Below are 26,080 nucleotides of genomic sequence, written 5' to 3'. Positions count from 1 at the left end.
CTTAATTGGTTCCAAATTTACTCTAATTAAAAGATAATTGCACAAATTACTCATTGAATAATTAATGTTTAACTATCTAGTTAATTAGGTGTGTGCAACCCTACCATAAAATGTAGTCTTAACCAATCAAATTATGATACATCATCAATCTCAAATTGATTATACTTATAACCAATTGAAATCAATTGTTCATAATCACATATAGTCGGACTCAATTTGTGATAGTGCATCTCAACCATTAAAACTTGATTTGATGATAACTTTCAATCTAATGGTCCGATTAGGGCTCATGACCAGTCAATTTGAGCGTTATAACATCAAGATCATTTTGTTGAAATGAGATTAAGGATCTAATGACCAGAATCAAGATGCATATTTTCAATATGAAATTACCATTTTACCCTCCATATGAGGTTAAATACGGGTTGCAAAATATGGTGTCAACAATGACATGTTTGTCATTAACATAATCGTATGTTAGTTTTTGGCTAAAATGAAATTTTACCGTCTAAGTTTGACAAAAAACTTATTTCAGTCGTTTAACTTTAATTTTGCTCAATTGAGTTTTCGAAGTTTCAAATTTATTCAATTTAGGCATTTAGTTTTATTACGTTAAAAAAACTGCAATTAGAAAAATATTCTTCTCACATAAGAGATTTGTTTTTTCAAAAAAATATTTTTATCAGTAGATAATTATATACTTAATAGAAAATTTTTAACAAAATTGGATAAAATGAATTAATTGAATAAATTTGAAAAGGTTTGATGTTCAGTTGGATTAGTTGTCCTTTCCTTGAATTAGTATTTTTTGTATTGGTTGATGTACAGTTTTATTTGTTTGCAATAAAACTATCATTTATTAACCCCCCCACCCAAAAAAAAAAAAAAACAAATAGACCATTCAATTTTAAATTGTTTGTCATGGATATAATCATGACATGTTTATCATTAACGTAATCATACTATTTAATTCTAAATTTTTTGTAATGGATATTGTAAGGACTCAGTTTGTAACGACCCCAAAATGATATTGGGTTCGCATGTTAAGGGCCCAAACAATATAATTTGTAGATCGTGGGCTTGAAAAGCTAGGCCTTGGTTACTGGAATGAGACTAGTTGTGGTACTCATGGCGGTTCCGTGGGGACAAGCTAAAGTTGTCCATGGATCTCATCCATGTAGCTTAAGGTTCCTAGATGTTTGCTCAAGAAGTCTTTCTCCTCGGCATGGCCTAGGAGACTCGTGTTCTTGGCCTTCTTTTACCCAGCCTCCTCTTTGGCGCATAAGCCTTCACATTATATAGCTTTTCTCAGTTGATCCTAACCCTCTATTTGTTAGTCAGGCAGGTACCTACTTGAGTACCTGTCTCATCGGCCGCCTCCCCCTACTTTCTTTTAATTGCAATAACCGAAGCCACACTATTCAGAAGTCTTTTCCCATTAATATAGCTAGGACGTTTGTGGGCGCATTCAATGCGGAGGGGACATCTTTTCCTTGAACCACTCCCACTCCGTACCCCCATGCGAGTCACATTCTACTCGCCTTTTCTGCTGAGGGCGCCTTAGAGGTTGCCTTTGACGACATGTCGCTCTTCCTTTCGAAGTCTTGGTATGCTGAGGATAGGGTCATCCTTGGCTGCATCTATAGGCTATTTGGTTTTTAACTGCTTGTCCTCAACAACTATTCTCCTCGGTGCGAGCCCTGGGCCCTAGTGGAAAGTGGGCCAGGTCGTAAGTTCTCTAGCCCCGCAGATATAATCATGCATGATATGTTACATAATCATATTATTTAATTTAAATTGTTTTTCATGGATATAATCATGATATGTTTGTTAATGTTAGGTTTTTTGCTAAAATGCAAATTGCACCATCTAAGTTTGGCTAAAAATTCATTTTAATTAGTCTTTTAATTTTACTTTCGCTCAATTGAGTTCACTAAGTTTTAAATTTATTCAATACTGGTATATCACCCAATTCGTTAAGAAAAAAAAAGCAACAAGAAGCATCAAGTACTTAGTGTTGTCGAGTCATCCCACATTGGTAAGTTTTGATATTGAGAAAGGGTTTATTATTTGCTCCACAACACTAATTGCTGCATGCAGTTTTGGTGTTGGCGTGTGAGTGTATTCCCTTATCTCATCCTCCTTTCCCTATATGTGTGTGTGTGTGTTTCTCAAATAAAAAAAAAAGATACTTAGTGTTGTCGAGTCATCTCACATCTGTAAGGTGTGATATTGAGGAGAGGTTTATCACTCGCTCCGCGACACTAATTATTGTATGCAGTTTTGGTGTTGGCGTGTGAGTGTATTCCATCTCCCTTCCCCTATATGTGTGTGTGTTTCTTAAATAAATAAAAAAAAGTACTAAGTACCTTTGTATTAGTAAATGCTTAAAATTTTAATTCTATAAGGCATGTAACATGTTTTTATTACATTCAGAAGTGTATCTTTTTTTCCTTTTTTTTTTTTTATAAACTTTTTTATAGAATTGTAAATTTTATTCTAGTTTCTCATTCCTTTGACAATACTTACCAAAAAAAACTTTCCTTACACTAGCCAAGGACAAACAACATTTGATTGCTTTCTTATACTTTAAATAAATTTTGTGTCCCTAGAAGGACTCTATCTATATAATATAATTTTTTTTTACTTTTTATTGAGTTTGAATTTCACTTGGATGAGTTTAATTTCATTTTAAAACATAATGTATAACTTTTTAAAGAATCATTTTTATTATGAGATAACTAAACACTATTTTTGCATCCTTCTTTCTTTCTTTCTTTTTAAATTTTTTTTTTATAAATTTTGCACAATAAAAAAAAAAAATGAATGTGAAAGCTCAGATTTGTGCTAAAACACAAGAGTTTGTTTAGACCCCCAAATAAAAATTACGGCTAGATTGCTTTTACTCTAACTTAAACTAAGTGTGGAACAAGAGTAATAAGCGCAATGAACAAATAACACTACCTTAAGCCATATTCATCCATAATCAACAATAAAATGAAAGTTTAAAGAGTAGGGGAGAGAGATGCAATTACAAGATAACACCAAGACGTGTTATCGAAAAGGAAATTGAAGAACTCGGTGAAAAAGCTTTCCGCGACCCTCCAAGTTGAAATCAATCCACTAGAGAATAAAATTGGAGTACAAGAATAATAAAGACCCTCTAAGCCTAGTCTACCCCATCTACTTGAGCTCTCCAAGCTCATGCTACCAGCGAACTTCTCGGAGTCTTGTCTTTTTTAACTTTCTAGATCCCGCAATTCAGCTTGATTGCATCCGCCACTAAATGGTTCCTTCCAATGTTTTCCAGCAGTACCAAAATCTCACTTAACACTCAGAATGGGTGTATAAGTGTTTGGCTAATAACATCTCAAGGATCTAGAGATGGAGAGGTAGGAGTTGAGGAAAATCATAAGGAAATGTGTAGATGATTGTAGGTATGACAATCTCTAACTCTCAAGTGTATTTGCTAGGGTTTTTTCTTTGAAAAGCACTCCTAACAATTCATGAGTAATGAAGGTATTTATAGTGTGGGTAAAGAATTTGGTAAAGCAATTAAGGACACTCGACAAAAGGGAAATCCCGAATCTCGGAATGCTGGGATAGGATATTTATAAACAACCTCTTTTCTAATAGAATCGGTTCCAAATAGAATGTTTCGTGGGTACTTCGCGGGATGGCCGTTCTAGTGAAACACTCGCAAACTTGACAACCGTTCTAGAGAAACACTCGCAAACTTGACAGCCTGGCATGACTCTTCAACTTCCAGTCATGTGCTTCACACGTGACCTTTTCGCAGGTTGCTTCTCGTGAGCTACTCCCAAGCTACTCATGAATTGCACTGATTCATCTTTTGAAACTTTATTCTTCATTGATCTCTCACACTCATCCTTAACAAATAAACTCACATACATACAGGGAAAATGATTGAAGAAATTATAATCAAATTTGGTACGGAATTAAAATCAACAAAAGATAGTTGGAAATCACAACTTTACAGAATGAAAATAAGCTCATCCAATATGTTAATAACTTGTGAAAGCCTGCATTTTATCATAGAATCATTCTAATCTATAATGTATAATATAAATATCTATACAAAATTGAATGAGTTTTTTTATTTTTTTTTTATTTTTTTTTTATTTTTTTTTTTTTTTTAGAAACAAATTGAAGGAGTTTAAAAGCTTATAGTTATTCACGTTAGCATTCTAATATAAATTTTGTATTTTGGTTTTTAGGGTTAAATTAAACACGTTGTCTTTTTGGATAAATAACTTAATACTAAAAGTTCTTATTAAATTAATTTTTTTAAGGGAAAGTTCTAATTAAATTAGATTTTATATTTTCTATAAAAATTATAATTAAATTAATTATGGTACAGTTTAAACACTTATAAAAGATGTCATTGTGTATTAATTTCCCCAAAGCATCTAGTCTGAGGACTTCAGGCATGACTAAGATTCAGTTTACACTTATAAAAGATGTCATTGTGTATTAATTTCCCCAAAAAATCTAGTCCAAGGACTTTAGGTATGACTAAGATTCAATTTAAACACTTATAAAAGATGTCATTGATTGTTAATTTCACCCAAATATGTGGTCCGAGAGACCTGACACAACTTAGGTTTTGTTTAACACATATAAAGATTGAATAATGAGAAATATAATGCCTTTAATAAATCAACATATTGACAAAAGAGACTTTCATTAATAATAATATATTTTTAGGTTGTTTACATTCCACGGGCGTGGTATTACATGTTCATCTAAGTCTTCCAGAAAATATGCTCCTATACCAGCCACTGAGGTGATGCGATATGGTCCGTCCCAATTGGGCCCTAACTTTCCCCATGCTAGGTTCTTTGCAGTACCCAGAACATTTCTTAACACCAGATCACCAGGTGCTAATGGTCTCAGCTTCACGTTGGCATTATAACCCTGCTTGAGTTTGTGTTGGTAGTATGCCAATTGAACCATTGCATTTTCTCTTCTTTCTTCAATAAAGTCTAAGCTCCTTTCTAACAATTCATTGTTACTGCTCGGATTGAAAGAGCTGGTTCTTAGTGTAGGGAAGTTGGTCTCCAAAGGAATAACAGCCTCGGCCCTATAAATCATTGAAAAGGGGGTCTCCCCGGTTGATCTACAAGGTGTAGTTCAATACGTCCAGAGGACATGGGGTAGTTCTTCCACCCACTTTCCCTTCGCATCATCTAACCTCTTCTTGAGTCCACTCATTATGACCTTGTTAACAGCCTCTGCTTGTTCATTCCCCTGGGGATAAGCTGGGGTAGAATATCTATTTATAATTCCCAAGTCACAACAATACCTTCTAAAAGATTTGCTGTCGAATTGAAGCCCATTTTTTGAGATAAAGGTATGAGGGACCTTGAATCATGTGACTATGTTTCTGCAAACAAATTTCTTGACATCCACGTCCCTGATGTTTGCCAAAAGCTCAGCTTCAACCCACTTGGTGAAGTAGTCTGTGTGGACCAGCAAATATCTCTTGTTTCCTGCTACTTTAGGGAAAGGGCCAACAATGTCTAAGCCCCATTGAGCAAATGGCCAAGGGCTGGATATGGGGTTAAGGATTCCTCTTGGCTGATGTATATTTGATGCAAATCTTAGGCATTGGTGACATTTCTTCACATATTCTTGCGCTTCTCTCTGCATATTTGGCCACCAATAGCCTTGAGTGATGGCTCTGTGAGACAAAGATCTTCCTCCTGTATGACTTCCACAAATCCCTTCATGTAACTCCTCAAGGAGTAGCTCTGACGCCTCAGGGTGAATACAGAGTAGGTACGGCCCAGAAAAAGAGTGCTTGTACAGTTTTTAGTCCTCAGATAGCTAGAAACGAGGCGCCTTTCTCCGTATTTTGTTAGCCTCTGACTTATCCTCCGGCAAGATGTCATCTCTCAGGAATAGTACAATGGGGTCCATCTAGCTAGGCCCCAGTCTAACTTGATGAACATGAACCACTTCTCAGTTCACCTCTGTGGGCTTGCGCATGTCCTCTACAAGGATGACCCGAGGTAGGCTTTGAGCCGAGGAGGTCGTAAGTGTGGCCAGGGAATCAGCATGCATGTTTCCACTTCTAGAGATGTGTAGTAGGTCGAAAGATTCGGACCCTGATCATAGGTGTCTAACTTGACTCAAGTAGTCTTGCATTCTTTCATCTCTCGCCTTAAATTCTCCTTTCACTTGGCCGATGACTAATCTTGAGTTTGAGAACATCTCTACTGCCTTTCCGCCCATTTTTTTAACTATGGTCATTCCCATCAGTAGAGCCTCATATTCAGCTTCATTATTGGTAGCCGAGAATCTCAATCTTAATGATTTCTCGATGGTGATCCCTTCGGGGGATACTAATACTAGCCCCACTCCAGACACCTTCTGATTTGTTGCACTATCAACGTACACTTTCCAGGATAGGGGGCCCTGTTGGGAGATCATACCAACCGATTTTCCATCCATATGTTATGTTTCTGTTTCTTCTTCTAACGGGGATTCAGCAAACTCAGCTACTAGATCTGCAAGGACTTGACCCTTGACAGAAGTGCGAGGCATGTATTTGATGTCAAAAGCCCCTAGGACTGCGGCCCATTTAGCAATCTTCCCCGTGTAATCAGCGCTAGAGTAGAGCTCTAAGCGGAAGTTGAGTTAGGACAATAATCATGTATACCTGAAAGTAATGGGGGAGTTTGCGTGTGGCATGTACCACTGCCAGAATAGCTTTTTCCAGCAGCAGATAGCGGATCTCGGCCTCATGTAGTGATCTGCTCATATAATAAACTAGCCTTTGTGTGCCGCCATCAACTCATATCAGGACCAAGATTACAGCATGGGGGGCCAAAGCAATATAAGCGAATAGGACTTCGTCAACCTCAAGGCTGGACATGATATGAGGCCGAGAGAGATAATCCTTAAGCTGTTGGAAGGCCAAGGCACACTCCTTGGTCCATTTGAACCCCTTCCATTTATTCATCAGTAGGAAGAAGGGTCGGCACCTATCCGCTGACCGAGAGATAAACCGATTCAGAGCAGCAGTCATTCCAGTCAGTTTCTGGACTTCCTAGGGATTCCCAGGTGGTTGTAAACTGTTGATTACTTTAATTTGGTCGGGATTAACTTCAATTCCCCTTGGGTTACCATGTAGCCTAGAAATTTGCCTGATTCCACACCAAAGGAACACTTGGAAGCGTTGAGGCATAACTTGTGTTTCCTCAGAATTTTGAATATGTTCCTGAGATCTCCTAAGTGCTTGGACATTATCTTGCTTTCTACCTCCATTTCTTCTATATAGACCTCAATGCTCTTGCCCAACTATGGTTCAAACATCCTAGTCATCATCCTTTGATAGGTAGACCCCGCATTCTTCAAAATGAATGGCATCACTTTGTAATGGTAGTTCCCTATGAGAGTGATGAAAGCTGTCTTTTCCTGATCATCTAGGGCTAGTGGTATTTGGTGGTATCCTTGAAAGGCGTCTAGGAAGCTCATCCGAGGATGGCCTACGGTTGCATCCACTAGCTGGTCTATCTTAGGCATAAGGAAAGGGTCATTTGGGCAAGCCCTATTCAGATATGTGAAGTCCACGCACACTCGCCATTTCCCACTCTTCTTCTTCACCACCATGGTATTGGCCAACCACTCAAGGTAAAATACCTCCTTGATAGCCCTCACCTGCTTTAGTTTCTTCACCTTATCTCTAACAGCATCAGAGTGTTCCTTGGATGAGCGTTGAGGAGGATGCCTCTTGGGAGTGACAAATGAAGTTCGGATCCATCCCCAGGGCTTCGTAAGCACTCCATGCGAAGACATCAACGTTTTTTCTAAGAAACTCTACCAGCTTTTCCTTTTCTAGAAGAGGTAGCTAAGCCCTAATCTGAAAGAATTTCTCAGGATCATCACCAATAACAACCTTTATCAAGTTTTCACATTCCGCCTCTTCGGCTAACCCATCGACAGGCAATGCCAGAGCTTTTAACTGCTTTAAGCTCCCTTAGGCATGGGCCGAGGACTCAGCCTCGGACTGATGCCAGATGGCAACCATTAGGCATTGCCTAGCCACAGATTGATTTCCCAGGATCTCCTTAACCTGGCCCCAGGACGGGTATTTCACCTTCTGGTGTAGAGTAGAAGAAACAGCTTCTAGGGTATGAAGCCAAGGCCTAGCCACGATGGCTGTGTAGGGTGAATAAGCGTCCACTACGATGAAGTCTACCTCTATTACTTCTGAACCAGTCTACACGGGTAGTATAATTTGGCCTTTTGGGGATGATGACCTTCCCATCAAAACTCACTAGGGGCGATCTATAGGGTGTTAGGTCATTGGGTTTCAAGTTCAGCCCCTTATACAAGTCGGGGTACATTATCTCGACACCACTACCTTGGTCCACCATCACCCTCTTCACATCATATCCCTCAATCCTGAGGGTAACCACCAAAGCATCATCGTGAGGTTGAATGGATCCGATTTTATCCTCATCTGAGAAACCCAAAACCGGTTGGGTTTCTAGTCTAGCCTTCTTTTGCTCTTGATTTACGTCCTCAGTGGATAGCCGAGCCACATACATCACTCTAGAAGGGTAGGACCCAGTTCTCCCTCAAGCAACGAAAATGACATTTATCGTTCCCAAGGGGAGTTTTGAAGAATCATCTTTCTAGGATTTTGAGTTTGTTTGGCCCCCTTGACCACTGGAGTGGTGCAAGAGTTGTTTTAACTTTCCTTCACGGACGAGCTGGTCTAGGTGGTCCTATAGACTTCTACAATCTTCTGTGTTGTGTTTGTGGTCTTGGTGGTATTGGCAATAGAGGTTTTGGTTGCGTCTTGCGGGGTTTCCCTCTATTTTATTTGGTCATTTGAAGAATGGCTCATGCCTAATTTTCTCCAGAACTTGTTGTACCGGTTCTCGGAACACAACATTGACCGCCTGAATATTAGCAGATCTCGACTGCCTAGCGAAATCTCTTTACGGCCGGTTGTTATTGTATCTGTCCGACCTGAAATTCCTCCTCTCCTGAGGGATAACCTTCTCTTTTCCTTTCCCCTACTGCTGGTCTTCCTCAACCATTTTATACTTATCAATCTGGTCTATAGTTGGCGCACACTGGTAATGAGTTTTCCAGTCAGAGATTTCCTCAAACTGTGCTCAGCTGGGAGGCCGATCTTAAAACTATTGATGGCTATCTCGTCGAAGTCACCATTTATCTCGTTGAACATTTCCCAGTATCTATCCGAGTATGTTTTCAAAGTTTCTCCCTCTCGCATGCTTAATGACAGTAGGGAAGCTAAGGGTCGAGAAACCCTGCTACAAGTGACAAATTGGGAACCAAACGCCTGGTGAGCTCCCTAAAGGAACTTATTGAATCTGCCCTCAGGCTGTCTCCCTAAAGGAACTTATTGAATCTGCCCTCAGGCTGTCGAACCATTTCATTGCAACGGGTCCCAAACTGGACGGGAAACCTTGCACATCAAGGCTTCATCCTTGAAATGAATAGTCACTCTCTGATTGAAGTGGCTCACATGTTCCACGAGGTCTGTTCTACCATTGTACATGGTGAAAACGGGCTGAGTGAATCGCCGACGCAGTTTCGCCCCCTCGATTTTGCGTTTGAAGAGCGACTTGGAGATTTGGTTTAAGGCTCTACTCATAACGTAATTTCCTACGCCTTTTCGAGGTGGGCTTCTAACCCTCCGTCACGATGGTGTTCCTCCTCATAGGAGAAAGATTCTCTAGGCGGGGTTTGAGACCTTCGCCTGTAACTGACGTCCCTTTCGTTATTAGAAGAAACATCAGAGTTGGAGGGGGCTCGCCTTCGCCTTGCATGGCACAACTCTCTCTTCAACTGGTCAATCTCCAGTTGCATGCCCTTGATACTTTTTGCATGGGAGATATGGCTTCCTCCTCGAGGTTGACTCCTGTCAGTATATGTGGTATGCACGCTTCCTTCACGATCACCTCTCCGTTTAAGGTTGACAAAAGGGTCGTCATGCTTAGATCCCAAAGATTCTGCTTCGTGTGGACCTGATCCTACCATAGTTGACCGTTGCACTCACTATTACACAAGTTCTTCTCATAGACGGTGCAAATTGGAGGGTCACATTTTGCAGTCTAGGCCCAAGATGGTTGGGATCCTAGCCCAGTAAGCCCAGTACAATAAATTTGTAGAGAGTGGGTTAAAGAACTAGGCCCTAATGAACTTAACAACAGCTAATATGGATTTAGAAGATGATTAAACAAAAACAAAGCACATAACACTGAACGAATTCCTTGTCTAAAGAGACAAATCTTATTATAAATGGATAAAATTGATTACAACTGTTACTTTGATTGCTACAGTATTCTTTCTCTCTTTCCCCCCCTCCTTATGGAGGGTCTCTTACATTATATATCTCCCTTTAGGCCATCTTAGCCCTACACTTGTCGATTATTTGAGCCCTCACTTGAGTGCCCGTCCCACCAGACGCCCCCTTTGGCTCTCTATGAGTTGTGGTAGTTAAGACAGCACTGTTCATGGGTCTTCTCCACATAAATGAGGCCAGTAAAGTAGTTGTTGTGCATTCAATGCGGTGGTAGCAGTTTTTCCTTAGATTCCTCTGAGCTCCCATCCCTTTTGCACGATCGTATTGCCTGTCCCTATCAATAGATCATCCTAGAAGGTTACCTTGAATGATAAGGTATATGTTTGATCCATGCCTTGCTTATTTGAGGAGATGATCCTCCTCAGACCAACTTTCTCAACCCTTCCATTTGTACTTTACTTATGGGGTTTTGAGCTTGACACCCTCGCCGCTGTTTATCCTCCTCGGACAGATAAGGTCCTTGGCCAAGTCCACGACCCGATACATGAATTTGGGCCCTTATCTCTACAGGATGTATTTTGAATTTTTGAGCAAATTAATAATCTATATATATATAACTGAAACATTTGAAACTTCCACAATTTTCCATGTCACCACTATTTTTTTTTTAGATTCTTCTTATTTTAGGTTTTATATTTTATATATTTATTATTTCTCTTCAACGTGTAATTAAAAATTAATTATAATTTTTTTAATTAGACCTCATGTTAGAATTAAAAAAAAAAAAAAAGGAGGACTCACTTTAGGTTTCAAAAAAGAAAAAGAAAAAGAAAGACTCACGTTAAAAAAAAAAAAAAAAAGACTTTAGGATTAAGAAAAGAGAGAGAGAGAGAGAGACTCTTATTAGGACTCTGCTTGCCACATCATCATTATTATTTATATATAATATAAAACCGAATATTAAAAAAATAATTATAATTTTTTTTAATTAGATCTCATGTTAGAATAAAAAAAAAAAAAAAAAAAAAAAAAAACTCACTTAAGGTTTCAAAAAAAGAAAAGAAAAGAAAGACTCATGTCCCAAAAAAAAAAAAAAAAAACTTTAGGATTGAGAAAAAAAGAGAGAGACTCCTTTTAGGACTCTTTCTTCTCTCCTTAAAACCCTAAAAATTACTATGTCAAAACTCTAAACTTAACTTCACTTTAGGATTAAAAAAAAGAAGAAGAAGAGAGACTCACGTAAAAGAAAAGATGTAGGTTCTTTCTTTTTTATTTGCTTTCATATGTGCTTGAGATTTTATTTCTATCTTATTCTTTTGTTATGTTTAGAATTGATTTTCTTTTGAGTATTTGGTTAATCTCCATATTTTGACTGTGTTTTTGTAGGTTTGGTTTTGAGGTTGAAATTTCTAATAATTATTTTATATTGTATAGCTTTAGAGAAAGTCCAATCTTTGTTGTTATTTTCCATACAAATCAAGGCCAAATTTGGTGGTTATTGAAAGCAATCCTATTTCTTCACCACCACCTAAAAAAAAAGGCAATATTATGGTAATTTTTCACTTTTATTTTACTCCTTATACTTTTAGTGTTAGAGTTGTAACAGATTTGAATTATTCTGAAATTTCAAATGTTACAAATTACACCCTAAATTTTGTTATTTTTAAATAAGAATTTAAACAGAATATGTGTTACTTTCATATTGGAGAAAATCCACAAAGAAAATAGGATATTTATTACTTTCAATTCCTATTTACCTTCATGTGCACTCTAATTTTCTAAAACAAGTGTCTCTTTAATTTAAAGTTTTAAACCTACTTCAACCCTATTTAAAGGCTAACACTATTTTAAAACTTATTTAAATTAACTACATCAAATATTCTTTTATATATAATAAACCTACCTCCAATCCATTTAAAATTACTTTAAGCTCATTCAAAGGGTGGTTAATCTCCTTTTTGATGTTTGGACATAGTTTGGATACCTTTTTGTGTTCGTGAGAAATATAGTTTTTATGATGTAATGAGGGTTAAGGGAATAAGGGTGATGAATTTTGTGGCTTTGAGTTCAATAGTTTAGAAAATTTGTGATGGAAGGTGTTTTTGAAGGATTTTGGACTTATGTTTGCATAAAAATCATTGACGGGATAAGACGTTTCTTTTGAATGGTGGAAATGTTGAAGCCAATTTCATGGCCTTGGAAGGGGTTTGATGAAGGTGAGAATGAAGTCTTTTTAAATGAATTTCATAACTTTTACGTGAGAGAATTCTAAAATTGACCAAAGCGTTCCCTTTTCTATGTGATTCCATTATTTAAGGTTTTATTTTTTATTTTTTATTTTTTTTATGGTGCATTTAATCTAGGTAGATATTAGAGAAAGGGGGGGGGGGGGGGGGGCGGGGGGGCGGGGGCGGCGTCAATCCCATAAGAAATCAATTTACTTATTTATCTTTGAAAAGCAAATTATTATTTTTAATAATTGGAAATTCCACAATCATCTTGTAGGATTTTCCAATGCATATATGTATGACTAGATAATATTTCAATTGAACCAATAGAATCACGATTTTAATTGAATTTCATTGCTCCTCTTAAAAGGACTAATGAAAATTCATTAATTTAAATCAACACATTTTTTAAAGATTCCCATTTCTTTTTTTTTCTTTTTCTTTTTTTCTTTTTGTTGGGAAGAAAAACAAATATTTCTAAAGATAAAGAATTTTTTAAAATACAAAATATCATACATTTTTTATATATGCCCCCCCCCCCCCCCCCCCCCCAACAACTCATGTTTAGTAAATGGTTATAAATTTAAGTGCAACTTCAAAATACCAAAGGATTTAAACAAAAGGCTTGTAGTTATAATAATAACATTGATTATGTGAGAACCATAACAATAATAATAACCAGAATAATTTTATTGTAATTTTTTTAAAGCAACATGGATACACAGATCACACAGGTAATAAACTTTGAACAAAAATAATTCTTAAAAATTCCTTACAGAAATACAACATTTGCTTTATAATTATAGAAAAAATCCCTTCTATAAGGCACTCTTCAGTTTGGAGGGCAATGTTCACTGATATTGCAATAAGAAATATCAGTGAACATGGTATCATTTGTATCATATTTATATATAAAAGCATCATTACGTATGTCATGTGAATTGCATCACTATAGCTAAGGTAATCAGAATAACAACCAGATTGGAATCTCACTTTGCCACTTTTTCCATACAATTAGTGATGGGAATGGGAAGTGCAAAAAAACATCTTATGTTGGATTAAAATATTACAACTGCAACTGAAATTAGATATATAATTACTTTTCCAAGCATAATATTAATTAATTTAATCACAAATACAACTTTGAAGGAAATTATTTGGAGTTACACACATAAAATATACATATGTAAGATGGGTAATATAAGAACCACGCAGAATACTTCTCAACAAACCATAAGCATGTTTATTAAGCAGGCCAAACAATTCTTTCTTCCATTGTAAAACTTTATGAGCCTGCAATAGAAAACATAAAAGAGGAAAAGGTGAAAGTAAGTAAAGAATTTAATACCAACATTAAGAGGGAGAAAAGTTTGATTTTTGACCTTCCGTATGGCCAAGCATGTAGCATTATATCTGAGCGCCAAGAAGAATATCCCTAACCAATTGCAACTCAGAGGTGGCCTTGCTAATGTCCCATCGTTCCTGAGGCAACTCCATAGAGCATGCCAGGCCAAGCTTCACCATAGATATCAAACACTCATTCGTTCTATTTATTGGGGTGCAATTGTGATTGCCAATTACTTCATCATTCTGGTTTAAAAGTTTTGGATCTACAATCTCCAATACACGATTAGGCCAGGCTATGTTAGCGTAGTTGTGAAGATTCAAGCCTCCATCAAACATACTATCTATACGTCTCTTTCCTATTATCATCTCCAACAATAAGATACCATAACTGTAGACATCCCATCTTGTATAAAAGAAAATTATTATTTATAATAACTGGAAATTCCACAATCATCTTGTATAAAATCTTCCAATGCATATGAGTATGACTATGAAAATATCTTTCAATTGAACCTATAGAATCAAGATTTTAATTGATTCTATAGATGCTATAGATGCTCTATTGTGTGAGAGCCCTTCCTTGGCAGACTATGGACACTTGATTGACGAGGCAAAGGAGCTAGCTAAGGAGTTTATGGACATCGAATTCAGTCATGTATTGAGACAAAGTAATAGTGCAGTCCACAATATTGCTAGGCATGCAAGACATGTTAGCGAGTATTTGGTGTGGGTGGCGGGTGTTCCTCATCTTTATTCTGTAATTCAAACCGATTCTGCTTCCCTTTGAATAAAATTACAGTGTTGTTTCTATAAAAAAAAAAAAAAAAAAAAAAAAAAAAAAAAAAAGGATTTTAATTGAATTTCGTCAATTACTTGTCTCAGAAGGACTAATGAAAATCCATTCATTTTAAATCAACACATATCTTTTAGAGAAAACCATTTCATTGAATTTTTTATGGGAAGATTAAAAACCAATATTTCTAAAGATAAAGAATGTTTAAAATACAAAATATCTTACATTTATATGCCCTCCAATAACTCATATTTAGTAAATGGTTAAAAATTTTAGATTTGCATTCAACTTCAAAGTACCAAAGGATTTAAATGGAAGGAAGGGTCATGTACATTAGTGGAATATAGACTTGTAGTAATGATATTAACATTGATTATGTGAGAACAATACTAATAATAATAATCACAATAATTTTATTGTAATTTATTTAAACTAACATGGATACACAGAACATACCAGTGATAAAATCTGAACAAAATTAATGCTTACAAATTCCTTATAGAAATACAACATTAATCTTATAGTTCTATTAGGCACTATTCAGTTTGAAGGGCTATGATGCTCCCCTTCTCTTGGAAATGAATATCAATAATATTCCAATTGCTATGGGAGTTTCGAACATGCTTCAATGGTCCTCTTGATTCCTATTGGATGTGCCCCCCTCAATCTCAGATTGCACACAATCTAGTTTTGTAATAATTGAAACTTGATTTTTGATCATGCCTACAAGACACATTTTATTTTGATCATTTATCGGTCAACACGTTAGTTTGCATACTTGGTATTTTCATGTTGACAAGTCATTTATGGTGCACAATATATACATTATTTAATTTGGATTTTTTGCGTGTGCTAGGAATGGTATATATAACTATTTATTATTGAATATAAATAAAAAAATTAAATTAAATAATTCATTGTCGCTTTTGCTTAGGCGAAAGGTTTAATAAATCAACTTCATTAAAACTTGTGATAAGGTGGAAAGTTAAATGATTACTTACTATTTTATTTTCCACGAAAAATGACACATGACACTAATTAAAAGATGAGATGGAAGATTAAATAAAAGAATTCTGAAAGTATATGTCACAAGACTGAATCTCATTCTCTCACATGTAAGATCCTTACTTTTATATACAGATAGATAGATAGAAGTCTCTCAATTTCTTCTCAAAAAAATAAATAAATAAATAAAAGAAGTCTCTCAATTGCTATGCAACATATCAGTGCACATGGTATCATTTGTATCATATAAAATCATCATTACTTATGTTATGTGAATTGCATCGGTATAGCTAAGGTTATCAGAAAAGCAACCAAATCGGAATCCCACTCGCCACTTTGTCCATTCAATTAGTGATGGGAATTGGAAGTGAAAAGTACATCTTACGTTGGCTTAAAATATTACAACTGCAAATGAAATTCGACACATATAGTTTCTTTTCCAAGCATAATATCAATATATCTAATCACAAATACAAGTTTGAAGGAAATTATTCGAAGTTACACACATATAATATACATATGTAAGATGAGTAGTATATGAACCATGCAGAATACTTCTCAATAAACCATAGGCATGTTAATTAAGCAGGCCAAAAAATTCTTTCTTCCATTATAAAACTTTATGAGCCTGCAATAGAAATCATAAAGAGGAAAAGGTCAAAGTAAGTAAAGAATTTAATACCAACATTAAGAGGGAGAAAGGTTTGATTTTTGACCTTTCGTATGGCCAAGCATGTTGCATTAAATCCTAGCACCAAGAAGAATGTCCCTAACCAATTGCAACTCAGAGATGGCCTTGCTAATGTCCCATCGTTCTTGTGGCAACTCCATAGAGCATGCCAGGCCAAGCTTCACCATGGATATCAAACACTCATTCGTTCTATTTATTGGGGTGCAATTGTGATTGCCAATTACTTCATCATTATTGTTTAAAAGTTTTGGGTCCGCAATCTCCAATACACGGTTAGGCCAGGCTATGCTAGCGTAGCTGTGAAGATTCAAGCCTCCATCAAACATATTATCTGTAGGTCTCTTTCCTGTTATCATCTCCAACAATAAGATTCCATAACTGTAGACATCCCCTTTGGTTGACACTTCACTTCCAAGACCGTACTCTGCCATTCAAAATATTTGACATAAATAATACATTCACATTAAAATCTAGGAACTCAAAAGTAATCATGTTAAATGTGGGAATATATATGTAACAAATGAAAATTTCAGTAAACTATTGTTACCTGGAGGAGTGTACCCAATTGTTCCTCTTATTCCAATTGAGCTGCTTTGTTTCGGATTTGTTTGTTCTAAAAGAAATTTTGCAAGTCCAAAATCTCCAACATGAGCACTCATATCATAGTCAAAAAGAATGTTGCTTGGCTTTAAATCACAGTGAACAACTGGCATTGGGCAATGATGATGTAGATAATCAAGTGCACATGCAACATCAATGGCAATGTTTATTCTTTGAAGAAGGTTCAAATTTTGTATCTCTACTTGCCCAAAATTTGTTTCCAGATCATGTAACCAATTTTCTAGATTTCCATTGGGCATGAACTCATAAACTAGAGCCTTAAAATCATTACCATGAAAATCCACACTTGAGCAAGAAGTTATGATCTTCACAAGATTTCGGTGACGAATATTTTTCAAGGTTTCACACTCTGAGATGAAGCTGCTAGAAGCACCTCTACGTTGAAGATTTAGTACCTTGACTGCAACAATCAGTCCATCTTCACCAAGGATGCCTTTATACACTGAGCCAAAACTACCCACACCAATTAAATTTGCTGAACAAAACCCATCAGTTGCTTTAAGGAGCATTTGGTAAGACACTTTTAGAAGTGATTTTCTTAAGTAAGATCCTGAAGTGTTTTCTTTTCTCATATTTTTTTTCCAAAAAAATAAGAAAAATGACACTGTAGTTACTATGACAATCACACAAGCCATTGAGATTAAAATTTTGATTGGAAGAGGCCACTTCATTTTCTTCTTTTCTTTTGTTAAGCACCTAGGCAACTTTAGTTTCAATATGCCCCCACAAAGCCTAGTATTCCCTACAATTGACAGTGCACTAGCATTTGCAAAAACTCCTTTTGTTGGAACCTCTCCCTCAAAATCATTGAAGGACAAATTCAAATTCTTCAAGGAAAGTTTATCCAAGAAATTAGGAATTTGACCCGACAACTTGTTTCGAGAAAGATCCATAACTTGAATACCTCTTGAAGTACTCAAGGATGTTGGAATTACTCCTTGAAAGAAATTACCTTCCATGTAAAGGTACTCAAGGCTGGTACAGGAGCTAAGGCTACTTGGAATTTCACCAGACAGCTTGTTCTCAGATATGTCCAATTCTGATAAATGGACAAGATTGCCAACCTCTAATGGTAAAGATCCAATTAAAAAGTTTCGAGCTAAATTAAGTGAAGTTGACAGGGAGGAGATTGCAAAGAGTTGTTTTGGAATGGGGCCACTGAGATTGTTTTGAGACAAATCTAACAAATTCAGATTTTTGCACTTTCCTATGTTTGATGGGATAGTTCCTTGCAATCTGTTATTTTCGAAATTCATGCGACTTATGGAAGATAGGTTTCCTAGGGTAATTGGTAACCTTCCTGAGAGTTTGTTGTCATATAAAGAAAATCTTTGTAGCTTTTGGAGGTTACCAATATCACTTGGGATTGTCCCTGTGAATTTGTTACCATGCATCCATAAGTGGATCATGCTAATCAAATTACCTATCCCTGAAGGGATTTCCCCAAAAATAAGATTGTTGCTGACAACAAAAATTTCAAGTTGGGTTGAAAGATTTCCCAAAACATTTGGTAACATACCTTTGAATTGATTGTCCGAGAGGATCAAGTTCTGCAAACGACTACAGTTGACTAGAGATTTAAAGAAATCCAATTCATCAGCATCTCCACTTCCTAAATTATTATTATTAATAAGTATCCTTTCCAAACGCTGTAAGCCTCCAAAATTGATTGAAACTTTTCCGGTAAAATTGTTTATTTCAACTTCTAGGAATTGTAGCTCTGAAGCATTAGATAATGAGGTTGGAAGAGATCCGGTAAATTGGTTTTCAGAAATTTGAAGCCATTGGAGATGGGGAAGGGTGAGGAATAAGTCTGTGGGAAGACTTCCACTAAGCTCATTTCCACCCAATGAAAAAACAATTATAGACGAAAGATTATACAAAGACGAAGGAATCAAACCTGAGAGTTTAGTTCCACCCAGTGCAAGATATTCTAAGCTTCTTAGTTGACCTAAGGCACTCGGAATCTGTCCTCCCAAGACATTATAGGCTAAAGCAAAAGTTTGGAGAGAGCTAAGGTTTCCAATGAAAGGTGGGATTCCTCCCCTGAGATGGTTCATGTGAGCAGCAAAATATACCAGCTTTGACAAAGAAGCGAACTCCATTGGGATTGACCCAGAAAGGTTATTATAAGCCCCCATAAAGTACTCGAGGTTGGTGCATTGGGAAAGGTTTGCAGGAATTTCTCCTTGGAAGGAGTTGTTACTCAGTCTCAATACTTGCAACCTAAATAGACGACCAACTTCATTATGAATCTTGCCACCAATGGTGTTGTTCGAGAGATCGATTACCCTCATGAAGCTGAGGTTGCCTATGTATGGAGACAAGGAACCCACCAAGCCTCTGGACGTAAGGTTTAATACAGTGGCTCTTCTATGCTTGTGGCCGCATGTTACACCTTCCCACTGGCAGAAATGGAGGGAATTATTCCACGAGCTCAAAACGTTTCCAGGGTCTTTTGTTATCTTTGTCTTGAAGGCCAACAAAGCCTGATAATCCGTCTCATTCCCACCAAAATAACTAGAGGTTCCAGTATTGCTTGATAAGACAGCAAGAGTTGATTTTACATTGAACAAGAGAAGGATGGCTAGGAAGTGAATCGAGGACAATAGTCTCATTCTCATTGCTTCAAGTGAAGATCCACTTCCTTGCTGATTCAATTTAAAGAGCAAGTTCTGGGTTGTGTTTGACTGAATGAGGTCGAAGTAGTAGAAATGTTGCAGCACTAGGGTCTTGAGTGATGAGAAAGTAGAATAGAGGTGGACCAACTAACGTGAATGTTACTTGTTACACTTTCCAGTCAGTCAATCACGCAATCAGTCAATATCGCACCGTTAACTAACATGAATGTTACAATTTTTCCTCACACACAAGGAAAAAGGTAAGCCAATCACGCAATGGTAACCGCAACACTAGTCTAGTCTTTGTGTTGCGGAGCAAAAGTCTAGTCTTTGTGTTTTGCGAAGATTGCCACTTTTTGTTCATTTCTTTCATTCAAATTCAATGGTTCCACCAGAGATGGTCCAAAGTCCGTTCTTTTTAGTTTACTCTCATTGGGAATTAAATAATTTATTTTCATTTTCATTATTATTATATTTTTTTGCTGGAATGAAAATTTTTTGTTCAACACAGAGCAAAAGCAGAGCTGAGACTGAAATAACCATACATAACAGTAATCAAAAGCCCAACGAGCTAATTCAAGTGAGGTTCTATTTGCTTCTCTTGGAAAAATAGAATGATTTGTTGGGTCTTACACGTTTGCTGAAAAAAAAAACACGCACACACACAAAAAAACTCACTTTTGCAGTTTTTCTTATACAACCTTCTTCTAACTCTAATTAATAATTATACTATTCAGTTTTAAATTGTTTGCCATAGATGTATAATAATCATAGCATGTTTGTCATTAGAGAAATACTATGTCAACAACAAATTATAGGCAGCAGGTAGTTATTGGCTGATTCAATAACTTCCCGCATCACAATATCTTCCATGATTAACACAAAGACTTAGGATTGTCTGCTCGAATGACTGGGAACAATACCAAGCAATCTAATGTGGCGTGAACTGAGTGTTACCACCTTTCTCAATGCGCTTCACTCTTAAAATATTTCACAAATTTCAGTCAAGATTTACATAGCAATGCTTCCTCAATATCATCTGCAGCTAAAACTATAGAAGTCTCAGCAAAGGATAGGGTTCAACAAATTTTTTTTCCCCTCCCTCTTATTCACAAATTACAATTATCTAATTATTAAAAAAAAAAAAAAGGAAATTAAAAAGGAAGAGGAAAGCTCTTTGTGTAAATAAAATAAAGATGGCGTGGGTGTTTGAATGCTTTTTTTTTTTTTTTTTTTTTTTTAATTCATTGCTTTTTACTAATCAGGTCTGCCTAAATGTCTAATATATAGATGCTTTAATCAATTTCTTGAATAAGCTTACAACTTCCAATGTGGCCAATTAGGTGGATGAAAAGGGATTACCTATCGGCTTGCTTTTTATTATCATGACTTTTCTTGAACCAGAATACAGTATTCTATGCCCAATATTCTAACGTGTTATTCTTATAATACCATACATTACGGTCCAATTAGTTGCAACTTTGCCCAATCTGACTCAATTATTACATGATAACTATCTTAAAATTTGTCAATGTAGCCAAGAATAATGCTCTAAGTGATTTTAAGTGATATCATATTTTTTTCCTAAAAAAAAAAGAGTGATATCATATATAATTACATAACAATTATTTAATTGAATAAAAATTAATGTAATAAATTTCTACTTGCGTTGTTCTATCTCATTTGTCCACGCTTTCTTTTAAGATGTCATAAAATATTGTACACTATAAAAAGTTAATGAACACAATTTTAATAAATGGGACAAGTTATCGAATGCCCTAAAAACATTAATTTAGGAAATATTTTTAAAATATCTTTATGGGAAAAGAAAAAAGTAATTGATTTTTTTGACAACTTTTTATATTTTTCATAAAAGTAGTATCAAAACTTTCCGAAAAATGTCCAAATGCCCTAAAGGCACATCAAAAATCTTGCCAATCCTCTTTCTCCATAATATGTAATATATATATATATATATATATATAAAAGCTGAAAGCGTAATATTTATTATTGTTATATTTTTATTGAGTCATATTAGTAGACACATCACAATACAAAACTTAAGGCGTTAGAAAAAGTGTAACAATAATTTAGGAATAAATAAGAAGTAAAAGAGTTAAAAATAAGAGAGAGAACCTGTGAGGTGTGCGGGACAAGGATTAAAATTCAAGTCTCTAGAAAAGAACTTCACATACGTATAAGTGTTACGTTGTGTTTGAGTAAATGAGGTTGAAGCAGTAGAAATGTTGCAGCGCTAGGGTCTTGAAAGTGGCGGCGCCACGTACAGGTCAGGGTGTTCCCAGGAACACCCTGACCTGAAAAAAATTAAAAAAAAAAAAAAAAAATTTATATTTAATCTATGCTAGGAACACCCTCATCCCAAAATTAGGAACACCCTGAATCAAAAAATTAGGAATACCCTCAAATTAAATAATTAAAAAAAAAATTTATCTGTCCTACTTTCAAGCCAAAAAAAAAAAAAAAAAACCCAAAAAAAAATTTTGAACTAAAATCTGAAAAAAAAAAAAAAAAAATTTGTTAACAGAACCAAGCCCACTGCCCACGGCAAGCCAAGCCCACGGCAAACCCGGAAAGCCCAACATAATACGGAGGTAGCAAAACCCATGAATTCTCACCCAAAAAAAAAAAAAAAAAAAAAAAAAAAATCAGAGAAAATCAGAAATCAAACCACGGTCACGTCGTTGGCAGAGATCAAGACAGCCTATACTCTATACAAAGCCAAAACAAATCAAACCCCATTACCCAACACTGCAATACAGTCATACAGAGGCGTTTATCAAAAAAAAAAAGAAACCAAATACAGAGCAAAAGAGAAACAAAATACAGAGCAAAAAAGAAACCCCAAACCCAGAGCAAACCAAACCCACGGTGGCGCCTAGTGGCAGCTCGCAGGCGCAGGCGCAGCTCGCTCGCTCCGTGACCTCCGCCGCTCCTCGTCTAGTCGTCGTCGCTCGTCGCCCGCCGTCGTCGCTCGTCGCTGGCCCGTCGTCGCAGATCAGAACGGTCTCACCGTCTCAGCTGTTCCGCCGTCGTCGCTTGCCCGTCGCCAGTCGGCCTCAAGGTATTTCTCCCCCTTTTTCTCTCTGACTCTCGCTCTCTCTCTCTCTCTCTCTCACACTGAAATGCAAACCGTGAAATGATAAAATGCAAAAGTCTGATGCCTCTCTCTCTATTTATTCTAGTCTTTAAGTCATTATCTCTCTCTCTCTCTTTTGAAATTTGAACTGGAATAATCTGATTGGCTGGCTGTGCCAGTGTGCCGAATCTTTACTCTTTCTTTTTTTTTTTTCTTTTTTTTTGGGAACCAATCTTTACTTTTAACTTTATTTTGTTTTTTTGTCTGTTTTTTTGGCTTTATCTTATAGCTTTATTCGTTGCTTTTGTCTGTTGGGCAGTGACTCAGTGTGTTGCTGATTAGTAATATGTATTGTGATTGTGAAATTTTCTGATTGGCAGGTTGTGATTGGGGGATGATTTGTGCTTGTCTGTTGAGTGGGGTTGAGTGGGGTAGGGATAAATGGGCTGATAGGCAGTGGGCACATGGGGCCGGACAGTAAATGATAATTAAAGCAGTGTAATGTGTTGCACATTACACTGCTTTTATTATGCTGCACATGAGATGTATAATGTTTAGCTCTTTTAGTGTAATGTGCACAAAGAACTAAACAATATAACAAATTAAAGTAATATAATTAATAACAAATAAATTAAAGTAATATAGTTTATTGTTACGTTAAACAATAATAATTAAAACAGTATAATTAATCAATGTATTATAAAAGACAAATAAATTAAATTATGTTAGGCTAAATAATAATTAATAATTTTATAATTAATGAAACAATAATGTAACAAATTATAGTTTATAAAAAACAAATAAATTAATAAAACAACTAAACAATAATAATTAATAATTTTATTAATATTTCAAATAAACTTATAGTTTTTTGTTTATTCTTTTGCTAGAATTATGGACAAATATTTGATAAGAAAACCACGTACCCAAGATTCAGCTCCTGCACAAGATTCATCTTCATCTTCTAAGCGAATTCGTGTTGACTTTAACTTAGAGAATCTTCCTTCAGATCCTGGGCTACGAGAAAAAATATCATCTTATCATCCTAATCATCATGATGAAATAAGAAGATATTATTTAACAAAAGGCCCTTGTCAACCTGTTTTACACAGTGATGATTACCCTATATCTTTTTTTTCTGGAAAGCCCCGTCGATTTTTATCCAAATGGTATAAAGATAGATGCTGGTTGGAATATAGTATAGACAAAGATGCAGTATTCTGTTTTTATTGCTACCTATTTGGACAAGACGTTGGTAAGCAAGGGGGAGGTGACACTTTTGTAACGAAGGGATTCAAACTTTGGAATCAGAAAGATAAGTTAAATTCCCATGTTGGGGGAGTTAATAGTGCTCATTACCAAGCTGTCAAAAAGGGTAATGATTTGTTGAATGAAAAGCAACACATTCAAAGTGTTTTTGTTAAGCAATCAAATCAAGATAAAATTGACTATCGGATTCAATTAAATGCAATAGTTGATTGCATAAGATTCCTTTTATGCCGAGGATTAGCTTTTCGTGGTCACGATGAATCTCAAGATTCAAGTGATAAAGGAAATTTCCTTGAGCTTGTACAATTTTTGGGGGATCACAATGAATCTATCAATGAAGTGTTGCAAAAAGCTTCGAAAAATTGCAAGCTTACCCACCCTGACATTCAAAAAGATATTGTGAATGCAATTGCACGTGAAACATCCAAAGCCATCATCAAGGATCTCGACAATGGGTTCTTTTCAATATTAGTTGATGAGTCACGTGATATCTCAGTGAAAGAACAAATGGCCCTCGTTCTTCGTTATGTGAACAAAGAAGGAATTATTATAGAGCGATTCCTTGGTATTGTACATGTAGCAAGTACTACCGCTTTGTCACTCAAGCATGCTATTGAATGTTTACTTTGTGAACATAATTTGAGTTTATCGAACCTACGTGGGCAAGGTTATGACGGGGCTAGTAATATGCAAGGTGATATCAATGGTCTCAAAACTTTAATTTTGAAAGAGAACAAGTCAGCATTTTATGTCCATTGTTTTGCTCATCAACTTCAATTGACACTTGTTGCTGTTGCTAAAAATCACATTAACATTGCTGAATTTTTTTATGTGGTTAGTAATTTAGTAACTGTTGTTGGAGGCTCTTGTAAGAGACGAGATGCTCTTCGAGATACACAATTTGCCAAGATTAAAGAAGATTTAGAGAATGGTGTACGTAGAAGTGGGCAAGGTTTGAATCAAGAGACAAATCTTAAACGTCCTGGTGATACACGTTGGGGATCATATTATGGGACCATTCTCAGTTTGATTTTGATGTTCTCTGCTGTTGTTGATGTACTAGAGATTATTGAAGAAGATGGCCTCTCCGACCAAAAAGTTGAAGCTCGATCTATTATGAGGTCAATTCTTTCTTTTGAATTTGTCTTTGCTCTACACTTGATGAAAAATATTTTAGGGATCACAAATGAGTTGTCAATAGCATTACAAAAAAAAAATCAAGATATAGTAAATGCTATGGATCTTGTTAAAGTGTCTAAGCAACGGTTGCAAGTGATGAGAGATGATGGATGGGCATCTTTATTGGCTGAAGTATCTTTATTTTGTACCTCACATGATATTCCTATCTTGGACATGGAAGTGATATTTGTAGTTAGTGGGAGGCCGCGACGCAACACCCAACAAAATACAAATTTACATCATTATCGTGTTGAGCTATTCTACACAGTCATAGATATGCAACTTCAAGAGCTTAACAACCGTTTTTCTGAGGCGAATACTGATTTGCTACTTTGTATGGCTTGCTTGAATCCAAGTAATTCATTTGTGGCTTTCGATAAGGAAAAGTTGATACGTCTAGCTAAGTTCTATCCCTCTGATTTTCTTGGGACAGATATTTTGGCACTTGACTCTCAACTGCAAAATTATATTTTTGATATGCGCAGCAATGACTTCTTTTTAGAGCTTCAAGGAGTTAGTGAACTTGCTGAAAAGTTAGTGAGCACAAGAAAACACGAGACTTATCCATTAGTCTATTTGCTAGTGAAGCTAGCTTTGACCCTTCCAGTTGCTACTGCAACAGTAGAAAGAAGTTTTTCAGCAATGAAATATGTAAAGAATGAACTGCGCAATCGAATGGGAGATCAATGGATGAATGATTGCTTGATTGTGTATATTGAAAAAGATGTAGCTTGTAGCATTGATAATGAGACTATTATGCAACGATTTCAAAATATGAAAACTCGTAGAAAGCAATTGTAAATTCTATGTATTTGTGTATTTTTTGATTGTTGTTGTTGTCAATATATAAAATTTTCTTTTTATTAGATTGTGTAATTTATGCTTATTGAGGAACACCCTGAAAATATTTCCTGGAGTCG

The 26,080-nt window shown here is 35.9% G+C and overlaps 2 protein-coding genes across 2 annotated transcripts in view; one reads left to right on the top strand and one right to left on the bottom strand.

Moving 5' to 3' along the window:
* The window catches only part of LOC126727557 (receptor kinase-like protein Xa21), a 30,567-nt gene extending 10,848 nt beyond the window's left edge, over nucleotides 1–19,719 (bottom strand). The window contains exon 1 of the mRNA XM_050433274.1: nucleotides 17,860–19,719. Coding sequence (XP_050289231.1) covers nucleotides 17,860–19,618 — 1,759 coding nt within the window. The 5' untranslated portion in view covers nucleotides 19,619–19,719. The remainder of the gene's footprint in view (nucleotides 1–17,859) is intronic.
* Nucleotides 19,720–23,606: 3,887 nt separating this feature from the next.
* On the top strand, nucleotides 23,607–26,080 carry LOC126727556 (uncharacterized). Its single transcript, XM_050433273.1, has one exon. The coding sequence runs from the start codon at nucleotides 23,607–23,609 to the stop codon at nucleotides 25,959–25,961; it is 2,355 nt and encodes a 784-aa protein (XP_050289230.1). The 3' UTR covers nucleotides 25,962–26,080.

The sequence above is a fragment of the Quercus robur genome, chromosome 5 (genome assembly GCF_932294415.1).
Source record: "Quercus robur chromosome 5, dhQueRobu3.1, whole genome shotgun sequence".
In the NCBI taxonomy this organism is placed as follows: Eukaryota; Viridiplantae; Streptophyta; class Magnoliopsida; order Fagales; family Fagaceae; genus Quercus; species Quercus robur.
Note: the sequence above shows the minus strand (reverse complement) of the source record. Positions and strands in the feature narration are given on the sequence as shown.